At 43.2% G+C, this 23,169-nt stretch overlaps 1 protein-coding gene across 1 annotated transcript in view; it reads left to right on the top strand.

Moving 5' to 3' along the window:
- The window catches only part of LOC126419513 (uncharacterized), a 730,476-nt gene that overhangs the window by 250,363 nt on the left and 456,944 nt on the right, over positions 1 to 23,169 (top strand). The window contains exon 6 of the mRNA XM_050086703.1: positions 11,768 to 11,826. Coding sequence (XP_049942660.1) covers positions 11,768 to 11,826 — 59 coding nt within the window. The remainder of the gene's footprint in view (positions 1 to 11,767; positions 11,827 to 23,169) is intronic.

The raw sequence follows: 23,169 nt of genomic DNA, 5'->3' as shown, positions 1-23,169 counted from the left end.
CGGTCGACAGTGAGAGATGAAATAACGAGGACCAAGCATTCGTCAAACAGGCAATCAGAACCCCGCATTCATCATTATGTAACTGGTGCTTCAGTGACCACAAAGACGATTAAAAGGCGGTTCACAGAATGGCGTACGAGCTCATGGCGCCCCTTGCACCAACTACCATTATTCTCTGTACACCAACAAGTCCGTTTACTGTGGTGCCCAAAATATTCAGTCTGGAATCTCATTGATCGAAGTAGAAATGGCGCCAGTGATGAGTCTCGCTTCAAACTGAGCTCCAATGTCCAGACAGCGGTGGGATACCAACTTGATTGTCCCACGTTAAACTGCCCGACAACCAGACGTGGACTGCGATGGTATCTCATTTCATAGCAGGACGCCTTCAGTTGTCATCCATGGCACCCTTACAGCACGGCGACATGACGACGATATTCTACGCCCCGTTTTGTTTCCCTTCACGGCAAGCCATCCTAGGCTGACATTTCAGCAACATAATTGCCTCCCGCACAGGACGAGAGTTTTTACTGCTTCTTTTGGTGCTTTCCAAACTCTACCTTGACCAGCAAGGTTGTTAGCGCGCTCCCAATTTGGAACGGTCGGAGCATTATGGTAAGCGCCCTCCAACAATTTTGGGAATTTGACGAAATAACTCACCCAATTTGACAAAATTAGGCACGACGTCCCTCCAGAAGGCATCCCACAATTCTATAAATCAATGCCAAGCCGAATAACTATTTTATAAGGGGCTGAAGTGGATCAACTCGTGATTAACGTGCTCAATTTGTGAGGCTCTTGCTCCTGAATATATCATCCAATTTTTATGAAATAGTAATCATTTGTTTTTGTCTGTGCACGTACATCATATCAACCGATTTCCGTCCCCTTTTTGGTGCGTCGATTATGTCCTAGAGTGTACATACGAACACAATATATGGCCAAATCCGTGAATAGACAATTGGCGCACACTCTTTGACTAGTAACTAGAAAGTGGAGATGTAGCTACACCAAAACACAGTCCGTGTTTTTATGTGAAGCATACATGCATCACGGTCACGATTCACTCCGTGATTCCCATTTGGTTGTGCATAACTGGTCCGAAATAGTTATTCGTTCCCGTAAGATGAGGCTGCACCCTCTCCACAATCCACAGAATAACAGGCTCACCATTGCTCAGTGTGTGCGGCTGGGCCGATAGACAAGCGGCACTCGCAAACTGCGATAAGACTCCTCCAGAACGAGCGAATAGCCGCCTTTCCTCGTGGCTCCATGCACCAACTCATTGACAGCTTCCATGTCTCCACTGCCAAGTACAGTGAGCATACCACAAGGGATCAGGAAGTATAGCTACTTTCTAACTTAGGCCTGATAGTGTCAACCTGGGCAATACTGCCACACACGGTATCCAGACACCCGACTGAAAATAACTAACAAGTTCGTAGCAATCTCCGTTGCTAATGCTGGAATTCAATATGGTGTTGGCCCACCCTGAGCCTTGATGACCGCTTCCACTCTCGCAGGCATGCATTCAATCAGGTGCTGGAAGGTTTCGTGGGCAATAGCAGTCCGTTCTTCACGGAGTACTGCACCCAGGAGAGGTATTGATGTCGGTCGGTGAGGCCTGGCACGAAGTCGGCGTTCCAAAATATCCCAGATGTGTTCTATAGGATTCAGGTTAAGACTCTTTGCAGGCCAGTCCATTACAGGAATGTTATTGTCATGTAACCACTCCGCCACAGGCCGTGCGTTATGAACAGGAGCTCGATCGTCTCGAAAGATACAGTCGCCATCACAGAAATGCTCTTCAACAGTAGGAAGGAAGAACGTTCATAAAACATCAGTATATGCCTGTGCTGTGGTAGTGCCACGCAAAACAACAAGGGGTACAAGCCCGCTCATGGAAAACACGACCGCATCATAACACCACCGCCTTCGAATTTTACTGTTGGCACTACACACGCTGGCAGATGTTCACTGGGCATTGGCCATACCCACACCCTGCCATCGGATCGCCACATTGTGTACCGCAATTCGTCACTCCACACAAAACTTTTCCACTGTTCATCGTCCAATGTTTAAGCTCTCCCGCCTAGCCGTCACAGTTCTTGCAGTGGATCCTGACACAGTTTGTAATTCCTGTGTGATGGTCTGGATAGATGTCTGCCTATTACACATTACGACCCTTTTCAACCATCGGCGGTCCCTGTCAGACAACCGAAGAGGTCGGCCTTTACGCTTTTGTGCTGTACGTGTCCCTTCACGTTTACATTTTTCTGTCACGTCGGAAACAGTGGACTTAGGGGTGTTTAGAAGCGTGGAAATCTCGCGTACAGACGTATGACACAAATGACACCCAATCACCTGACCACGATCGAAGTCCGTGAGTCGTGCGGAGCGCCCCTTTCTGCTCTCTCACGATGCCTAATCACTACTGACGTCACTGATATAGAACACAATACACCAAATATGAAAAAGGTATGTTTTTGAGGGTGTCCGGATACTTTTGATGATAACGGCAGTATCCAACGAAATAGTTACATCAAGTGGCAAAAAACAATACCACACCACCAAAAAGAAGGAAAAACATGGTGAACAGTGTGAAGAAGGTCAGAACACAAAGTTGCGCTTGTATGTCAGTAATAAAGCGGTAGTACGATCTCCAGGCCAGATGAGAGGAAACGCAGATCACCAAATCGTAAGTAATTACTTTTTCACATAAAGAATCGCGAAGTGAACTGTTTAATGATTTAAAAATAACAAAACGGCATCTTTATAGATCCCACTGATGATGCCTTAGAACAAGAAAATGTCGAAACGCGTCTGGGATAAATAAAATAAGTTGCAGCAGGAAAAGGCGGTTTTACTTAAAATAAGTACAGACAGGACATACGCAATAAGTTGTTCATTCATTCAAACTCTTTACGAGTCAAAGTGACAACCTAAGCTCAAGCCAAGTATTCAGTGACGTCCTCGAGTGTCTACAATTTCATGAGAACGCCACATTAAATTTTGCTATTCTCTCTCAGACAAGCCTGTTGCCTGTTGCACAATGAAACAGACGTCTAACACCCAATCAGTTACTTCCCCGTCAGCTTCTACTATTCTTCGATGTGTGCAAATAATGGGCGAAGTAACGAGGGCTTACTGGTACTGGTGTGCTTTGCCAGCCAATTAAGTGCAGCGCCCAGAAGGGAAGAAGGAAACGAAATCAAAATTCATGGTTTGAGAGGGTATGTGATGCTATTTCAGTGATAAGAACATCGATTCAAATTTACATAGAACTTAGCAATCTGAGCCCACTTATCAGTGTGAAGTTGCACCAACTCTGTCAAGCGTCCACGCACAGATCTGGTTGTGAAGGGCGTCATAAGGCCGTTGTATTTCTCTCCTAATGGAGACTGACGTACAGCAGTTAAACCTGATACTTGTTTCCTGTATATCGCGAATGGTACGGAGTTGACCTACGAGCTGGTCCTGGTCCCTCACATGTTCTATATAGTACATATCTGGCGATCTTGCTGGGCACTCTATGACGTGATTGCGTGACGTACAGCATTCCGCAACCGTTAAGGTCAAAATCACACAACCAAAAGAGGTTCAACAAGTGAGTGTCAGAGATGAGGAAGCGAGCGTCAGCAATCAGTATCTGAAACTGTATAAAATGTTTTTATGACGAATGTGTGTGACGCATATTTTCTAAACTCCTTATGGTTCATGACAAATAAGTGTCTGGTGCATCGACACTGATGGTGATACGTTGACATTCAGCATGTAAGGCCCTGTCGTGTGTTCACAATGGAATCTGTCATTGTTTAAGACTGAGATGGCGTATTACTTGTTACAAGACATTGCAGGCATGCACCGAGGTGACGAAAGTCATGTAACACCTCCTAATATCGTATCGGACCTCCTTGTACCTGGCGTAGTGCACCAGCTCAACGTGGCACGGACTCAACAAGTCATCGAAACTCCCCTGTAGAAATATTGAGCCATTCTGCCTTTATAACCGCCAGTAACTGTGAAAGTATTGCTGGTGCAAGCTTTTGTGCAAAAAATTGACCTCTCGATTATGTCCCATTAATGTTTGATGGGATTCATGTCGGGCGATCATGGTAGCTATATCATTCACTAAGACTGTCGAGAATGTTCTTCAGACCATTCTCTTTGGACCGGTGACATGACATCTTTGGTTGGGAACATGACGTTCTTGAATGGCTGCAAATTGTTTATAAGTAGCCCAACAAAACCATTAACAGTCAATAATCGATTCAGTTGGACCACAGGACCCAGTCCATTCCATGTACAAATGGTTCAAATGGCTCTGAGCACTATGGGACTCAACTGCTGAGGTCATTAGTCCCCTAGAACTCAGAACTAGTTAAAACTAACTAACCTAAGGACATCACACACATCCATGCCCGAGGCAGGATTCGAACCTGCGACCGTAGCGGTCTCGCGGTTCCAGACTGCAGCGCCAGAACGGCGCGGCCACTTCGGCCGGCTCCATTCCATGTACACACAGCCCACACCATTGTCTAGCAACTCTGGGGACCGCATTCAGGCTCTGGGGTACACAGAATTCACTGCCATGGGCCTCGATTGGCTACAGTATTTTCCGGATCTGAACACTTGCAACTCCTTTTCGTGGAGCTATATGAACGACAAGATGTACAGCAACAACCCCAAAACCATTGCTGACCCGAAAACAGCCATTCAGGAGCTCAACGACACCATCGATATTCCGACCCTTTAGCGAGTCTTTGCGGAATTTCGCTATTCGTCTGCGCCACACCGTCGCCAATCATGGCAGGCATATCGAACATGTCATAACCTAAATCTGAATATCTGTAGTGACGTTTACATGTTGAAAAAAGTGTGTACACGCCGTAGTTTGTAACTAATTTACGTTTTTCACGTAGTTCAATAATGGACACCGTGTACTTCACAAATGTAATGAACTAGATCCTCAACCCAAAAAACAATAATTGAATAGGACGCTCTTTACCTTAATGAACAAACTCTCCCTCAGAACCTGTGCACATAATTATTTTAAGGACCACATTCTATCTATAACAGCAAGGCGCAAGGCGTGGTATGCCATGCGACACACGCAGAAAATGATGGTCGACTTAGCAAATCTGGCGGGAGTTTCTCTAGATCGTCAAGTGGAGATGCCGTGGAGAATTCCTGACGCTCGCTAACTTCGGTTTTCCTGGGCTCATTAACCCACTGACCGCTATCCAACCGTAAAGCGTTCAAACAATCTGCAGATTGACCGTCCTGATACAAAGCCAGCCAATCTCAGGTTTGAGCTGCAGATCGGTGATCACTGTTTTTGAACCCTCAACCATTGCGGAGTTTGCGGCTGCATTCAGTACACGTGGGCACAGGATGGTTCAGTGGTTTTTAGGAACTGAAGGATTTGTTGCTGCTCAGATAAAAGCGGCACAGAATTCAAGGGTCAAACTGACTCCACCATCACTCGAAGTCCCCATATTAAGTTTATAATTACATGTAAAAAGGAACGAACCTGGAACGCAAATTTCAAAAACATCAGAAAATGTGTCTGAACAGAAAAGATACAAAACAGAATATTAAACTATAACTAAATGTAGTAACACCAATGATGCTCAATAAGTTCCTAACCTTCACCCAAAAACACCCACACTCTGCTACCAGAATGGAACTCAATAGCTGCGTCAGGCTGTTTGCAGTAGGAACACATTCGTGTTATGAAACCTTTGTTTATGTCAACAGAACACACTAAGTTAGATTTCTTAAACATCTACTGGGAAAACACCTCCAGTAGTTCTGACTACTAAGAAACAGAATATTTTCCAATCATAAAACAATGCCACATTGATTAAAAACAAAGAGATTAAATGCAATAATAAATAATTTAGCAGTGTAACATAAGAGCTAAAAATTCTTTCTCAAAAGACACTTTAACATTACAATCCAAAATAGAAGTATACTCCACAAATAAGAACCATATAAGAAAATCACTATACCGCCGGATAACGAAGTTGCATAAGACGCACAAGAGAAATATCCAGACGAAACTGATGTTAAATACTGCGTCCCGAATGCTAGAAATAATCAGTGAAAGCCTTCATGAAATCAACAAATCTTCAATCTCCTAGCGCTTGGTCAATTCAAATACCGACAGTGCACACAAGGAGTAAGATTAGTGACTATTCAGTTGGATTAGGCACACTTGCATAAACACATTTAAGTAAATATATCAAGTAATTATGAATGCATAAGGGTTCAGGCCGGAGGATGGAGCGTTATGGTTTGGGGAATGTTATGGTTTGGGGAATAGGTGGTCTCGACATTCTGGCAGCCACAACAGAGCAACAAAAGTACGCATCTGTCCTTGAGAAGCATGAATACCTCTACATGCGGTTTGTTTTTCCTCAGCAAGATGGCATTTACCAGTAGGGGAATACACGTGTCACACGGCTAGTGGTGTAAGTACCTAGTTCGAAGAGTTATAGGATGAGTTTACCGTCTCAACCTGGCCACAACCCCCCTGGATGTAAACCCACGAGAATCTGTGGAATCTCACGACGCCATGGATTCTAAACCGTGAAACACAGCGCAGCTTGTCACGGCGCTGGAGACAGTGCGGCTCCACACCCATGTCGGTACCCTCGAGGATCTTCCTGTATGTCCGCGCTGCGAAAGCAGGTTATTCATGCTCTTGACAGGTCGTTACTTTAATGTGAATGGAACGAACAGTATGATATTGCTCCATGAGTATCGAACGAGTGGTGCCTCAGGACAAGTGCTTGGCAGTTATAGAGGCACTCATCTCTCAAATGATTGCGTCACACTAGATCGTGGGATTCTTCGATTCACTCTCGAATAGACGGATGACGAGAACTGAGATCGGGGCAGAGCTTACAGGCTGAGTGACACCACAAACCGTGTGGAACAGGTTACCGAGAGCTCAGTTCAGATCCGAGTTGCCACGTGTCCTTTAACGCTGACACCGTACCGTAGGCAACAAAGCTGTATATGGTGTTCCGCCAATCAACTGGTACACTGAACGGCATTTTGTGTTCAGCGTTGCGTTTCGCTTCCGTTTATAGCGGCCAATCTGACGCTAACGCGTCTACAAACGACCTGGTTAGAGGCCACGGAAGCAGTGACTCTCGAAACCCAAATCATGCAGTTGCTAAAACTATTATTTTTTTAGTTGATAAACAGGTCAACAGCTTCGATTCGGTGACTGCTGAACGAAGGTTGAGTGCTCACCAGTATATTGCGTTGTACCGGGTGGTTATAATTGAATTTTAACACGTTATGACACGGAAATAACTACCGTACGAGTACCAGACTTGGTAGCATTAATGTCAAGGATATGGGGTAGAGTAATAATGCAGAATCAATTCAACTGCAACACTTCTAATGTGCTGCTACGGTACATCATACCATTACGTAACGGCACCATTAATGCTAGGGCTCAATATGGTGCCCATCAATGCCCAGAAAAGTCTGAAAGCGCAGGATTGTATTCTGCAGGGCATAACGAAACATGTCCGTAGGTGTGCTGGCTATGTCTCTTGATATGCCGAGCTTCAGATCAGCGCATGTGTGAGTGTTCCACTGGTAAGCCCTGTCCTTCGCGTAGCCCGATAACCAGAAATCACAAAGGGTGGGATGTTGTACAGATACCATTTGAGAATGGTTCGAAGCACATACCGTACAGTAGACCATGGGATGTTCAACTGCGTTGTCACAGCACGTGCACTGCCTGACATACGGGAATTGCGTGCAGCGTTGTCTGCCATAGCAACAGTGATTTCGTCAACCACCTGTGGTGCAATCCGTCGTCGGCCTCTTCCCGGAGCGATACCGAATTCTCCAGTTGATTCGAACTTCTACATCATGCTCCGCTCAGCCGGTGGAGAAAGAGGACCCCTCCGTAGTCCTTCTAGGCGATGATATCCTCGAAGTGCAACTGCAAAACCCCTGTCTTTTTAATAATAGAGCTTCACCAGTAATGACCCCCTCCTTTTGTGCAAGCTCATGGGACATGTCAACAAGTGCACTGCGATTGAATCACGATGACTGGTCATGGCACCTGGTGGCCATAGCTGGAAATGGACGATGGCGCTGTGACGCATGGAAATCATGCACCCCATACTCTGGATGGTAATTAGTTTCCGTGTTATACCGTCTGAAGTAGGGTAAGTTTAATTATAACCACCCAGAACATCCTGTCGTTGTACTTTTCAACATGGTATCAACTGCGTGCTCCAGCGGGATGTTTCAAGTCATCACACTACAAATTACTTGTGGAACTTACAGATCCCTTGGTGGACTGCCCGGTTGCTTAATTTTCCACTTCCATAGCACGTCTGGGATGTGATGGTGACACGTGCTTTTACAGTAGTCTCCAGGCAGTAATCTTCAGGGGCATAGCATGTGTTTTGGGCGTGGCAGTAAATTTCTCAAGATGATATTCAGACGGTTTGCTACCATGTGACGACCAATACAAGAATGTATTTGTGCCCCTGTGATCACACCCCATATAAAAGTTGATTATGGACATCGCTTTTCAACGAATAGTCATTTTTTTTTTCATCCAGAAGACCATGTGTCGGTGGGTGCACTTGAGGAATAATAAGAGGTGTTCTGTGAAACCTTCAGCGGGACCGTGATGAGTTGAAGAAGCCGGCCATACAAGGCACGGGACATTGTCCGTTGCCACTCAAGGATTTCCCTTACGTTGCGATGAGCCCCCAGTGCGTCAGAGGCGTGAAACACAGCTGTCAATACGACATATTTTAACTGAATATATTTCGTATGACAACCTAAGAACAGATCTGGGTTCCGCACAGGACTTGCCGTCAGTTTTAAATGATAATGAGACGAGTGTGATTCGTGATCTAAGATTCTGTGAGATGTCTAGACTTCTTCCCAAAACACTGGGTACACTATGTTAACAGAGTGCGTGGGTCATCTATTACATCTCAAGTTGTCATCCAGCCACAGAGTCCATTTTTAACGGTGTCTATGCTGGTATTTTATCGTTGATTTTACATAGTAACTCTTCTGTGTTTTGTCTGATTTCTATTGTTGGTTTTCTATAAACTTCACAATGGCTCCGAGCACTATGGGACTTAACATCTATGGTCATCAGTCCCCTAGAACTTAGAACTACTTAAACCTAACTAACCTAAGGACATCACACAACACCCAGTCATTACGAGGCAGAGAAAATTCCTGACCCCGCCGGGAATCGAACCCGGGAACCCGAGCAAACTTCACAATGTCAGGGTTTCTTTCAATAGATGTGTGTGGATACAATTTGGTTTTAAACCTGATTGTCCATCCTCGATCGTTTTTGTATCAACCAAGGACGCTGATGACCTCGCCGCTTAGCGCCCTTATTTCATCATAACCTGTGTTGCGATGGAAGTCTTCGCAAAACTTGATAAATACCGAACTTTTCCTTCATGGAATAGCGCTTGCTATTTCCATCAGTGAGCTTCTGAGATACTGTCTGTGAGAGGGTTTTGGACCAAGTCCTATATCAATCTTCCATACTCTTAAAGGAACTCATATCTCACATCCAGTCAGCATAAAGAGCAGGCCGGTCAGTTATTGGTCGGCCACAATAATCCTTCATCTGGGAGGGAGGGCGTTTCGTTCGGCTTATTGTGAGTCTGGGCGTAATCGGGATTGATGGTGCACGCACTGTTGACCTGAAAGTATTGACAATGCGATGCATGCTACTTACTCAACATCGTAATTGTTTACTATAACGTTACCGCCTGTTTCCGATAACTGGCAATGCAATAACATCGTGGTTGAGTAGTGCAATGTTTTTCCTGCAGCTTTGCGTTCGACTCTTGGACGCTCTGACCCTGGCACAATTTTTTTGGTGTTCTGATGCAATTTATTAAAAATATACAGCTGCAGAAAGGATATGTAATTGATCTCCTGGTGCCGACAATAACAAACTGCATCGAATAGCGGAACACGTGACTTTTTCCCCGTACACCCTAACCTGGAAGTTGTTCTGAGCCTTCATCACCTTGGGCTCCAATCATCATAGTTTGGAGGGTTTGGTGGTAATTCACCTAATTCTGAAAAGACATGCTTAACTTGGATTCGAGTGATGACGGTTGTAGCAATATGAGGCCACGATGACCCTATATACAGTTTCGATAATTGTTCTGGATCTATGGTAGCACTGTCTCATAGTAATTCGAAGAGATACCTCTAGAAAAATCAGAGGAGAAAATCGTACACTTAGTTCAGCGCTCTCATGGAGCTCGCTTGACAGAAAAATAATGATCAGCAACACAGTGCCTGAAATGTGGGCTCCTCACTCAAAGGACTGCAGCTTAGGTCTGGCTACTCCCATAAATTTACTAATAGGTCCATCGCTGTTCTCCAGAACCCAATACCTGTGATTTGTTGATTAAAAGAAAGGATGGTAGCTATTAACACAAAGCCGTTAACCACCGCTGTGTCTTGATGCCTTGACGTAAAGCAATTAATCATTGCGCGAATAGACGTTACAAAAAGCCAATACCACAGCCTAATCCCTCATCTTCTGCTGCCCTGACTCCCTCCATGGTGTTCAAACTTTTTGTCAGGCAGCGTATATTTCACGCAAAGGAGAAGTGTTACGAAAAACATTGTATCTTAAAGCTATTCCTCGTTAAACTGCACATCGACAGAAAGTTTCCGTAGTAATTAACGTAACAGCTAACATGAATAAAGCATTACAGCAATAACGCAGTAACAGGCAGAAATATATGGTTATCTGTCAATATAACGGAAACACGCAATAGCCGTTGTGTGACGAGGAAACCTTGACCTTTGCAGACAAGTACTGAGTTCAGAAAAACAGGTATGAGAGATCTTTTGCCATTGTCTGCTGCGTACATGTTGCGCTGTTATTAAAAGAAACACCTACCCGTGGAGTTTTATTTACTTCGCCGACTCCTGCAGTGATTCGACATCTATGAGACTGTCGATTTCCTTAGTGTTTTCATTGAAGCTGTTTGCAGGTAGATTTTTCATAAAACATCCTCTACCACGTACGGAGGAACGCGAAAGATTTCTCCGTCGCTGTGAATTCATAATTATGAGACAAACTTTGTATCCTATTCACCACTTTTCCATTTTGAGATACAACCTAAACTATTCATTATTTTTTCAAAAAATTATAAAAAATGGAGCAGGATTTTGGAGGCTGTTCGTCGGTTATTCAGGATTCGATACAAATCATTTGGTCAAACGTTTATTACAAAATTTCATTCGGGAAAATATTGGCTTACAATTTAAAGCCATTAAATAAAATCCAAAGTTTTCGAACAGCCTCTTATCCTGAACTAATTTACTGTTCGAAAACTTTGTGTTTAGCCTTAAATTATGTACACTACTTCAGTTTTGCGACAGTTAACTAGCAGTAATATTTTTTTTTAAATTTTGTACTGGTTAATCATAGTTTATAGTTTATGACTGTAATTTATGAGACTATTAGATGATAACTATAACAGGAACTGATAAGTGTTCAGCTAATTATATTGCTTTTTGTTTAGTTTTTATACTTTCTCTTACAAATTATGCATTTTTGTAAGTATGCAATATTCAGGCAGCAAATGCAAATGCAAGGTATGTCTACAAAGCAAAAACCAATTAAGTACAGTTCTGGCTTATGATTATATGAAGCTCTTGTTCCTAGGCGAGACTCTGCCATAAGCGTGCTCTAGACACTGTCTGCTTATCATTCCAGGTACATCTTCACCATCGTCAGCTATCTCATCGGCGTCTTCATATTTGCCACCATAGTGGGTAAGTCCAGCAGCACACTCACGTCTAGCGTAGTTTCCTCATTGCTGCTGCCTCTATTACACAGACACCATTACCTCTCCGAAAATCTGTTCCTCGGTTTCCGGCTAGCATATCGGTAGGTGAATTAACTTTCTTTTGTAGATGTCTTAACTATTTATTTGATAACATTTTTACTGCTCTTAACTCTAGAAATTTGTTTAAAGTATTCGTTTTGAATACACACAAATAAATAAATCTTATTACACTTCATTCTTAAAAACACCCCAAGCTACAACAATATGGGAATATGGATCCGCCTAGATATAAAACACTTCTGTTTTTATTTATTTTATTTTATTTCTCAAAGTAGTTTGAGCACAATATCGCCATCATCACTGGGTTTTTATTTGCTCTAAAACATGAAAAAATATCATCATTATAAACATTAAAAAACGTTATTACATGTGTACTGACGGCCGTTATGACCGAGCGGTTCTAGGCGCTTCAGTCCGGAACCGCGCTGCTGCTCCAGTCGCAGGTTCGAATCCTGCCTCGGGCATGGATGTGTGTGATGTCCTTAGGTTAGTTAGGTTTAAGTAGTTATAAGTTTAGGGGACTGATGACCTCAGATGTTAAGTTCCATAGTGCTTAGAGCCATTTGAACCACTTGTGTACTTTTTGGTTCCATTTATTTATTCTGCGAATAGTTTCACAATACGAGGGTGGTTTGAAAAGTTCTCGCAACGGAATAGACAAAGAGTACTTACATCACTGAAACGTTTTTTTATTTCTCAATGTAGTGTCCTTTTAGATTAATGCACTTGGTCCAACGGTGTTCCTGTGCCTTGATCCCATCTCGAAAAGGAGTTTCCTCCAGCCAGCAAAATAGTTGCAAACTCCGGCTATCGATTCATCGTTTGAAGTGAATCTTCGTCCACCAAGAAACACTTTCCGTTTTGGTAAGAGAGGGAAGTCTGACGGAGGCATCATATCAGGTGGATAAGGCGGTTGTGGCAACAATTCATACCTTAGTTCGTGTAATTTCGCCATGGTGACGGAACATGTTTTTGATCCAGCATCAAGAGCCGTGGCACCCATTTGGCAGATAAAATTTTCATTTCTAGTTTTTCGGTTAAAATGTGATATACCCTTTCAGATGACATCTGGCAAGGTGAGCAATTTCACGCAGTTTCAATCGGTGATCTCCCGTGACCATTTTGTGCACTGTAGCAATGATTTTCGGAGTAATGACACATCTCGGCCGATCACTGCGCGGATCATCTTCTAAGCTCTTCCAAACAAATTTAAATTCATTTGTCCACTTGGCAACTGTTGAATATGAAGGAGCAGAGTCCCCCAGCGTATTCTGGAAATCGGCATGAGTGTCCTTTGGTTTTATACCTTTCTTTACGAAGTACTTAATCACTGCTCGAATCTCGTTTTTCTCCATCTTCGTAATCACTACACGGGAACAAAAACTGAGCCACAGCTCTCTTCCAAGAGCACTGACGAGGCACGTGTTTACAGGCAACAGTCCAGTGAATAACATGTGGACAACCCGTTGCGCTAGCGCTAATCTCTCGTGGTGATTCCAAGAACTTTTCAAACCACCCTCGCACCATATTTACTTTAAGTTACAGGATGGTTTTTGCTTTTGTTGCAATATGCGAAATATTTTCGTGACACAAGCGCACAATAAGATGGCGTAATGTTTTGAATTACGACCAAGGTGCAAAAGTTTTATCCTGTGTTCAAAAGCAACTGCAAGCTGAACAGCGTACGTGAGTACAAGACCAATTACGTAACACCCTATTGAACACCAAGACTGTATTCAGCACACTACCGCAGTTCCCAACAGCCTAACGTTGACTTACATGTGTTGACTTTCTCATATTTGTTAACAACAGGTACTCACACAGTTAGAGATGACATGCTGTATTCCGAAGAAAAGGAAACAAAACACAGAGGATATGCCGGAAATAACGGCAAAAAAAGGAAAAATCATCATCTGACTTGAAGTAAATAAAGTATTATGAAACTATTCATAGAGTACAACATTAGGAATCAAGCAGCACACATGTAATAATGTTTTGTAATGCTTATAGCGATGCTATTTTTGGATGTTGTAGAATAAAGAAAAAATCCACTGATGATGGCGATATTTTCTCTGAAACCAGGTTCCGAAAAAAATATCAAAATAAAAACAAAAGTGCTTTGCATCGGGGCAGACCGCACAATCCTATGTTGTTGTTTTTATGCAAACAAGGGCCTATGAAAGAGTTTCAGGATAAAACGATTGTGGGCACAAGATGTAAAATATGACGTACACCTAAAAACATGAATCCTGTTTCAGGAACGACGGTATAAATCAGTACCCAAAGAAAGCAGTGTCACCGTATTGTCTGAAAAAACGTACCTTTTGATATTCATCACCACTTCTCTTTTCCTACACTCATGTAAAATTTTTTTATTAATTTGCGTAAAATAAAAACTTATTTTCCTCAAGCTCTAACACATTTAAATAACTTACTTATTGGGCACGCTTGATAAGCAACAGCACTACGACAAAGCGTACTGGGAAACGCAGACGGAAAATTCTGTAGACGATATTACCTTTCGTAGCGCATAACAGACACGGCAGTTGCGCAGTTTCTGCGTATAAGTATTTTGCAGCTGTAACATCGGGCTCTTGAAACTGTGGGTCAGTAGACAGCTAACAGCTGATGTATTTACAGCACTGGTTTTTTTTTTTTTTTTTTTTGAAAAAGCCAACAAATATTTTGTGAAATGACTGGCCTAAAAGTAAGAAATAAAATACATTAGTGCAACATATGACGCACCTTTGAAAGACGCTCGAAATTGTTTAGAGCAAAAGAGATGCAATTGAGAATTTGAAGTTCAGTGTTTAAGTTAGAATGCTGAATTTTAAAGAGTGCTAGAAGACATCTGTTAGATGTATTACGTAGATTGTGCAGTCTCCAGCTCTTGTATGGCCTGAAGATCATTCAAATGCCGTCAAATCTTTCTCTAATCTGTTTTACTTCCTACTTTTAGATGAATCATTCAAAGAAATACTTATTGTTAAATATGTAGACGACGCCACACTGCTGCTGGATAATGAAGATGACCTACAAAGAGAAAAAGAGTTATTTGGTAAGGTTCATGAAGAATGCCGTTTGACTATTTCAGTAAAGAAGACCAAATCAATGGCTTTCGAAGAGATATATAATGTACGGACAATAATTGTGATCTAGAATAGAACAGATTCGATCTGTATTTAGATTGTGACGCTACATATGAGTATGACGAAGACGTAGAGCAGAATTAGCGAAGTCTGGGTATATATGTAGAAGAATAACCGAGATTTTATAAGACAATGGCAGCTCTAGTGTTCTTGTCTACGGAACTGATTTGTGGGGTACAAGTAAACTTCAAGGAAGTCGCATACAAAGTTTTCTAAGAGCAGCAAAGGAGTGCACAAGAGGCGACAGATTTCGAAGTTCGGAAACTGGAGAAGAGCTAAATGTATTTAACACCATCAATAAAATACAAGAAAATAAGATAAACTGGAGTGAACATTACAAAAGAATGAGTGAAGAGTAGAAGATTTAAGCCAAAGAAGAAGACAAGTAAGACGCAGAGAGGGATGGTACCTTAACAGGCAAAACAAAATAAGGCTTAAAGCCTTTTTTTTAAAAAAAACTGAAATTTGAAACTCATAGTTGACTGTTACCATATACGGAGTCCTCCACTGCGTGGTAATGAAATGTGTACGATAAGAGAGTGGCAACAACTATGCGACACAATGGAAACATTTATGCGGATTGGAGAAGAAATGATGTGACAACATAAAGAAGAAGAGTCTGAAAATTCAAGTGCACATGTTATGGTTGGTTGGATGGTTCGTTGGTTTTGGTGAAGGGGACCAAACAGCGAGGTCATCGGTCCCATCTGGTTAGGGAAGGATAGAGAAGAAAGTCGACCGTGCCCTTTCAAAGGAACCCGATGTGATGTAGGGAAATTACGGAAAACCTAATTCAGGATGGCCGGACCCCGGATTGAACCGTAGTCCTCCCGAATGCGAGTCCAGTGTACCAGCCGCTGCGCCAGCTCGCTCGGTCCGCGCAAGTTATCCAAACAACTGTTGTTTATAAGTGAGCATGCATATTTCAGCACATTTCTACCATCTTCAATGAATACATTTACTCAGTTGTGTAAAATGTGAATATGTTTTAAGTAGTAATAATTATAATGAGATTAGGCCAAAAACAATTCATATTTGTTGTTGTTATTATCTAAGTTTTCTACATTGTTAAGTTTTGTAGGAACTTCTTTACATTATTGTATATTGGTAGCTTATCATCAGCAACTAAATAATGTCATTATGGCTCTGGTTGGCGAGTAAATAGGTCACTTAACGTATAAAACTAATTAAGTTGGGCGAAAAGTTTAGCATCTTTATTTTTCGATTACTTGTAGTTAGTTTCGAAATATCTGTTGTGATCTGTATGCTCATCTTTCATGAAAAATCGCACACAAATAACTACAACAGACAAACTGTTTTAGGCCTAAGTTACTTAGGGTAATTACACTACTGGCCATTAAAATTGCTACACCATGAAGATGACGTGCTACAGACGCGAAATTTAACCGACAGGAACAAGAGCATTCACACAACGTTGGCGCCGGTGGCGACACCTACAACGTGCTGACATGAGGAAAGTTTCCAACCGATTTCTCATACACAAGCAGCAGTTGACCGGCGTTGCCTGGTGAAACGTTGTTGTGATGCCTCGTGTAAGGAGGAGAAATGCGTACCATCACGTTTCCGACTTTGAAAAAGGTCGGATTGTAGCCTATCGCTATTGCGGATTATCGAATCGCGACATTGCTGTTCGCGTTGGTCGAGATCCAATGGCTGTTAGCAGAATATGGGATCGGTGGGTTCATGAGGGTAATACGGAACGCCGTGCTGTATCCTAACGGCCTCGTATCACTAGCAATCGAGATGACAGGCATCTTATCCGCATGGCTGTAACGGATCGTGCAGCCACGTCTCGATCCCTGAGTCAAAAAATGGGAACGTTTGCAAGACATCAACCATCTGCACGAACTGTTTGACGACGTTAGCAGCAGCATGGACTATCAGCTCGGAGACCATGGTTACGGTTACCCTTGACGCTGCATCAGAGACAGGAGCGCCTGCGATGGTGTACTCAACGATGAACCTCGGTGCACGAATGGCAAAACTTCATTTTTTCGGATGAATCCAGGTTCTGCTTACAGCATCATCATGGTCCCATCCGTGTTTGGCAACATCGCGGTGAACGCACATTGGCAGCGAATTCCAATCCCAAAGAAAGCAGAAGTTGACAGATGTGAAAATTACCGAACTATCAGTTTAAGAAGTCACAACTGCAAAATACTAACGCGAATTATTTACAGACGAATGGAAAAACTGGTAGAAGCCGACCTCGGCGAAGATCAGTTTGGATTCCGCAGAAATGTTGGAACACGTGAGGCAATACTGACCCTACGACTTATCTTAGAAGCTAGATTAAGGAAAGGCAAACCTACATTTCTGGCATTTGTAGACTTACAGAAAGCTTTTGACAATGTTGAATGGAATACTCTCTTTCAAATTCTAAAGGTGGCAGGGGTAAAATACAGGGAGCGAAAAGCTATTTACAATTTGCACAGAAACCAGATGGCAGTTATAAGAGTCGAGGGGCATGAAAGGGAAGCAGCGGTTGGTAAGGGAGTGAGACAGGGTTGTAGCCTCTTCCCGATGTCATTCAATCTGTATATTGAGCAAGCAGTAAAGGAATTAGATTAGGAAATGAGACACTTATAGTAGTAAAGGAGTTTTGATATTTGGGGAGCAAAATAACTGATGATGGTCGAAGTAGAGAGGATATAAAATGTAGACTGGCAATGGTAAGGAAAGCGTTTCTGAAGAAGAGAAATTTGTTAAATCGAGTATAGATTTAAGTGTCAGGAAGTCGTTTCTGAAAGTATTTGTATGGAGTGTAGCCATGTATGGAAGTGAAACATGGACGATAAATAGTTTGGACAAGAAGAGAATAGAAGCTTTCGAAATGTGGAGCTACAGAATAATGCTGAGGACTAGATGGGTAGACCACATAACTAATAACGAAGTATTGAATAGAATTGGGCAGAAGAGGAGTTTGTGGCACAACTTGACTAGAAGAAGGGACCAGTTGGTAGGACATGTTCTGAGGCATCAAGGGATCACAAATTTTGCATTGGAGGGCAGCGTGGAGGGAAAAATCGTAGAGGGAGACCAAGAGATGAATATACTAAGCAGATTCAGAAGGATGTAGGTTGCTGTAAGTACTGGGAGATCAAGAAGCTTGCACAGGATAGAGTAGCATGGACAGCTGCATCAAACCAGTCTCAGGACTGAAGACAATAACAACTTTCGTCATCGCCTTACTGGCGTATCACCCAGCGTGATGGTATGGGGTGCCTTTGCTTACACCTCTCGGTCACCTCTTGTTCGCATTGACGGCACTTTGATCAGTGGACATTACGTTTCAGATGTTTTACGACCCGTGCCTTTACCCTTCGTTCGATCCCTGCGAAACCCTACATTTCAGCAGGATAATGCACGACCGCATGTTGCAGGTCCTATACGGGCCTTTTTGGATACAGAAAATGTTCGACTGCTACCCTGGCCAGCACATTCTCCACATCTCTCACCAATTGAAAACGTCTGGTCAATGGTGGCCGAGCAATTGGCTCGTCACAATACGCCAGCCACTACTCTTGATGAACTGTGGTATCGTGTTTTAGCTGCATGGACATCTGTACCTGTACACGCCATCCAAGCTATGTTCGACTCAATGCCCAGGCGTATCAAGGCCGTTATTACGGCCAGAGGTGGTTGTTCTGGGTACTGATTTCTCAGGATCTATGCACCCAAACTGCATGAAAATGTAATCACATGTCAATTCCAGTATAATTTATTTGTCCAATGAATACCCGTTCATCTTCTGCATTTCTTCTTGGTGTATTAATGTCAATGGCCACTTGTGTATTATTTGCAACCTATTTACATTTTGCAGAAGTGAATGAAAGTATTCACTCATGATGGGACAAAGGTGCAAAAACAAATGCGGTCACTTATAAACGACAGTCATTTGCATAATAGACCTATCTGCATCCCCATAATTTTGTCTCCAAACGCGTCTACTTCTAGAGCTTCAAAAACCATTTACGAATAAGGAAGATGAAGATTTGCTTTTTAATAATTGAGGTCTTTGATGAAATACTGAACGAAGAACGTAGTGGCTCATGGTGAGGCATAGACGAATCGGTATTTTTCGTCGGAGAGTGCAGGGCAGAGTTTAGAGAAAGGCAACGGTTACAAAGTAATCGCCGTTTTGCTTAGTGGTTGGGACACTGGTTACATTGAGTACAAAATCACACCGAAGATAATAACGACGCAGACCAATAATAAACATGATATTCGGGGGTTGACTGAAAAGTAATGCCTCCACCCTCGTAACTCTTCAACAGTTGGCAGAATTGGTTTTCGGCGTGTATTGGCATGTTCCGTAGCCTCTTCTCTACAGCTTCAGTTGGCGGGAAGCCTTAGCATTGAACGGTTGTGCTGTTACAGTGTAATGTATGGAACTCTGCAATGACGGTCGGTCAATGCGATTTAAGGAAGTTGCATTCAGTGAATTTTTGACAGCAAAAGGTGTCATCCCAAAGGAGATTCATCAGAGAATGAAAGCATTTTTGGTGATTGTGTTGATGTGAGTACTGTGCATCATTGGGAGAGTGAGTTTAAAGACGTTGATGCGGGAACGTCTCACCCGCGTGGCAAACAAAGAGTTGGACGTCCTGTGACAGCAACCACCGAGTTTCACAAGCAAAATGTTGACGGATAGATTCAGGACGATCATCGTATCACTCAGGGAGAAACTGCAAGCACAATCGGCATTTCACAAGAACGTGTGGGTCGCATTATTGCTTTGCTTGGCAATCAGAAGATCTGTGCACGATGGGTTCTCCGCATGCTGACTCCTGAAACGAAAGCGCACAGACTTGAAATTTGCCCGGAACTTCTCTCGCGTTACGAGAATGACGACGCACAGTGCTGACATCAACACAATCGCCATAAACTGCTTTCATTCTCTGATGAATCTCCTTTGGGGTGACACCTTCTGCTGTCAAGAATTCAATGACTGCAAGTTTCATAGACTCACCGTCTGCACAGGTTTCCGTACTTTACACTGTAGCGACACTACCGTTCAATGCTAAGCTTCCCGCCAACTGGAGCTGTAGAGAAGAAGGTATAGAACAAGCCAGTACCCGCCACATCCAATGCTGTCAACTGTTGAAGGATTACCACAGTGGAGGCATTACGATTCAGTCAGCCCCCTATAGGATTCGGGTAAGGACTCTGTGATGTTATTGTCGTGTAACCATTCCGCCATAGGACATGGATTTTGAATAGCTACTCAATCGTGTCGAAAGATGTAATCGCCATCCCCGAATTGCTCTTCAACAGTGGAAAGCAAGAAAGTGCTTAAAACATCAATGTAGGCATGTGCTGTGACAGTGCCTTGCAAAACAACAAGTGGTGTTAGCTCCCTCCATGAAAAACACGAACAAACCATAACACCACCGCTCCGAATTTTACTGTTGGCGCTACTCACGCTGGCAGATGATGATCACCGGGAATTCGCCATACCCACACCCTGCCATCGGATGGGCACAATGTGTACCGTGTTTCGTCATTCCACACAACGTTTTTCCACTGTTCAATCTTCCAATGTTTACGCTCCTTACACCAAGCGAGGCGTCGTTTGGCATTCACCGGCGTGATGTGTGGCTTATGAGCAGCAGCTCGACCATGAAATCAAAGTTTTCTCTCCTCCCGCCTAACTGTCATAGTACTTGCAGTGGATCCTGATGCAGTTTGGAATTCCTGTGTGATGGTCTGCCTATTACACATTACGACCCTCTTCAACTGTCGGCGGTCTGGGTCGGCCTGAACGCTTTGGTGCTGTACGTGTACCTTCACGTTTCCACTTTACTATCACATGGGAAACAGTGGACCTAAGAATGTTTAGGAGTGTGGAAATCTCTCGTACAGATATATGACACAAGTGACACCCAATCACCCGACCACGTTCCAAGTCCTTGAGTTCCGCGGAGCGCCTCATTCTGCTCTCTCACGATGTCTAATGAGAGGTCGCTGATATGGAGTACCTGGTAGTAGGTGGCAGCCCAATGCACCTAATATGAAAACCGTATGTTTTTGGGGGTGTGCGGATACTTTTGTCCACATAGTGTATATTCTACAGCAGGAATGAATTACAAAGACACCAAGATTTAGAATAGGTCCACAAGGCGACCTCGATCGCACACAAAAAAAGCATACAAGCTAAACCTGCGTTGATGAGTATTATGAATCCAACATCACATGTGGAGACAATCCTCAATGTTTTGATAAGCGATTTTCTTCATTTTATTCCTTCGATCTACATTTCCATATACATCCATGTTCTGCAAACCGCTGTGTAATGCATTGCTGAGGATACTTCACAATCTACCAGTTATTAGGACTTGGTCCCGTCCCAGTCATATGTGGAACGTGCAAAGAATGATTTCTTAATCTCCTCTGTGCGCTCTAATCATTCTTATCTTGTCTTCGCGAGCCCTACGGGAGCGATATGTTTTATAATATCTCAATATTCATCACTTACATTTGATTGTAGAAACTCTGAAAGGAGGCTAGAGCCGTCTCACAGAGCGGTTTTTTCAGCCTCTCCGTGGTGATGACACATTGGTCAAACATATCTGTGACCGTTTGCGCTGCCCTTCTTTGTATGCATTCATTTTACATCAACGTAAATACTCCGCAAGGCACCGTACAGCGCATGGCGGAAGGCAACACGAAGCACTACTACTCATTTCCTTTCCTATTCCACTCGCAAATAGAGCAAAGAAAAATCGACTGCGTGTAAGCCTACGTGCGAGCCCTTATTTCTTCGTGTTCCTGACGAGAAATTTATGTTGGCGGCGGTAGAATCTTTCTGCAGTCACCTTTAAATGTCATGTCTCTAAATTTTCTCAATAGCGTTCTTCGAAATGAGAGTCGTCTTACCCCCCCAGATATTCCCATTTGAGTTCAGGACTTACGAGCGGATGTGGTGGGCAAGACGTGGGCGTCCCGATGTGGGCGATGGTGAGGCGAATAAGAAGACAATACACCTTTTTTCCCCATAATTCTACCGCTAATGGCACACAAGCCTGAATTTACGGCATCTGGAGGCTACCGACAGATAAGCAGAGGGCGTGCTGCCCTGAAGAGCAGCAGAGCGCTGTGACTAGGTCGGACGACGAATGGCTGAGAAGAGAGCTAGCGGTCGGAGCTGCAGCCCGCTCACCAGTGTCCCCAGTGTACTCCAACGTGACCAGTTTTGTCAATCTGATAGATTAGCATACGTGCTTTAGACGAGCGCGCCTGCCTAGGCGACCATCTCTGAAGGTGGCATCCCACCAGCAGTACTAATCTGAGAACCTGTTCACGTGAACTGAGCATAGGTATGTGGTGATATCCAGTCATACCCGATGCTACGCCGGTCCACACCGAGGCAAAATTCTGTAGAGAAGCCTTTCTACGTCGCACAATAATCAAGAGTTGAAAAAATTAAACATTTTAAACCAGGAAAAAAACTCACTTTCCACTATCTCTTTCTATTCCACATGCGCAGCATTTTGATAATTCTTGCGTGCTGGTCGAACCTATAAGTAACAATAGAAACATGCCTCCGAATTTCTCCGATGTATTGCTTGAATCTGACCAGCTAGGGATTCCAAACAATCGAGCAGTACTCAAGAATTGGTCGCACTAGTGTTCTATACGCCATCTCCATTATAGAGGAGCTACATTTTCCCAAAATTCTCCAAATGAAACGAAATTGACTATTCACCTTGAAAAAAAAAAAGTTCAAATGTGTATGAAATCTTATGGGACTTAACTGCTACGGTCATCAGTCTCTAAGCTTACACATTACTTAACCTAAATGATCCTAGGGACAAACACACACACCCATGCCCGAAGGAGGACTCGAACCTCCGCCGTGACCAGCCGCACAGTCCATGACTGCAGCGCCATAGACCGCTCGGCTAATTATTCACCTTCCCTAGTACCAACGTGGCGTGTTCGTTCCATTTCATATTGCCTTGCAGCTTTGGGTCTAAATGTTTAATCGACATGACTGTATGAAACTAAAGCAGTACTCGAACATTCTGGGTTTGTTTTTCCTACTCATTCGCTTTAACTTATATTTTTCTACGTTCAGAGCAAGCTGCCATGCATCA

This window comes from Schistocerca serialis, chromosome 9 (genome assembly GCF_023864345.2).
Source record: "Schistocerca serialis cubense isolate TAMUIC-IGC-003099 chromosome 9, iqSchSeri2.2, whole genome shotgun sequence".
NCBI lineage: Eukaryota > Metazoa > Arthropoda > Insecta > Orthoptera > Acrididae > Schistocerca > Schistocerca serialis.
This window is presented reverse-complemented; position numbering and strand designations above follow the sequence as displayed.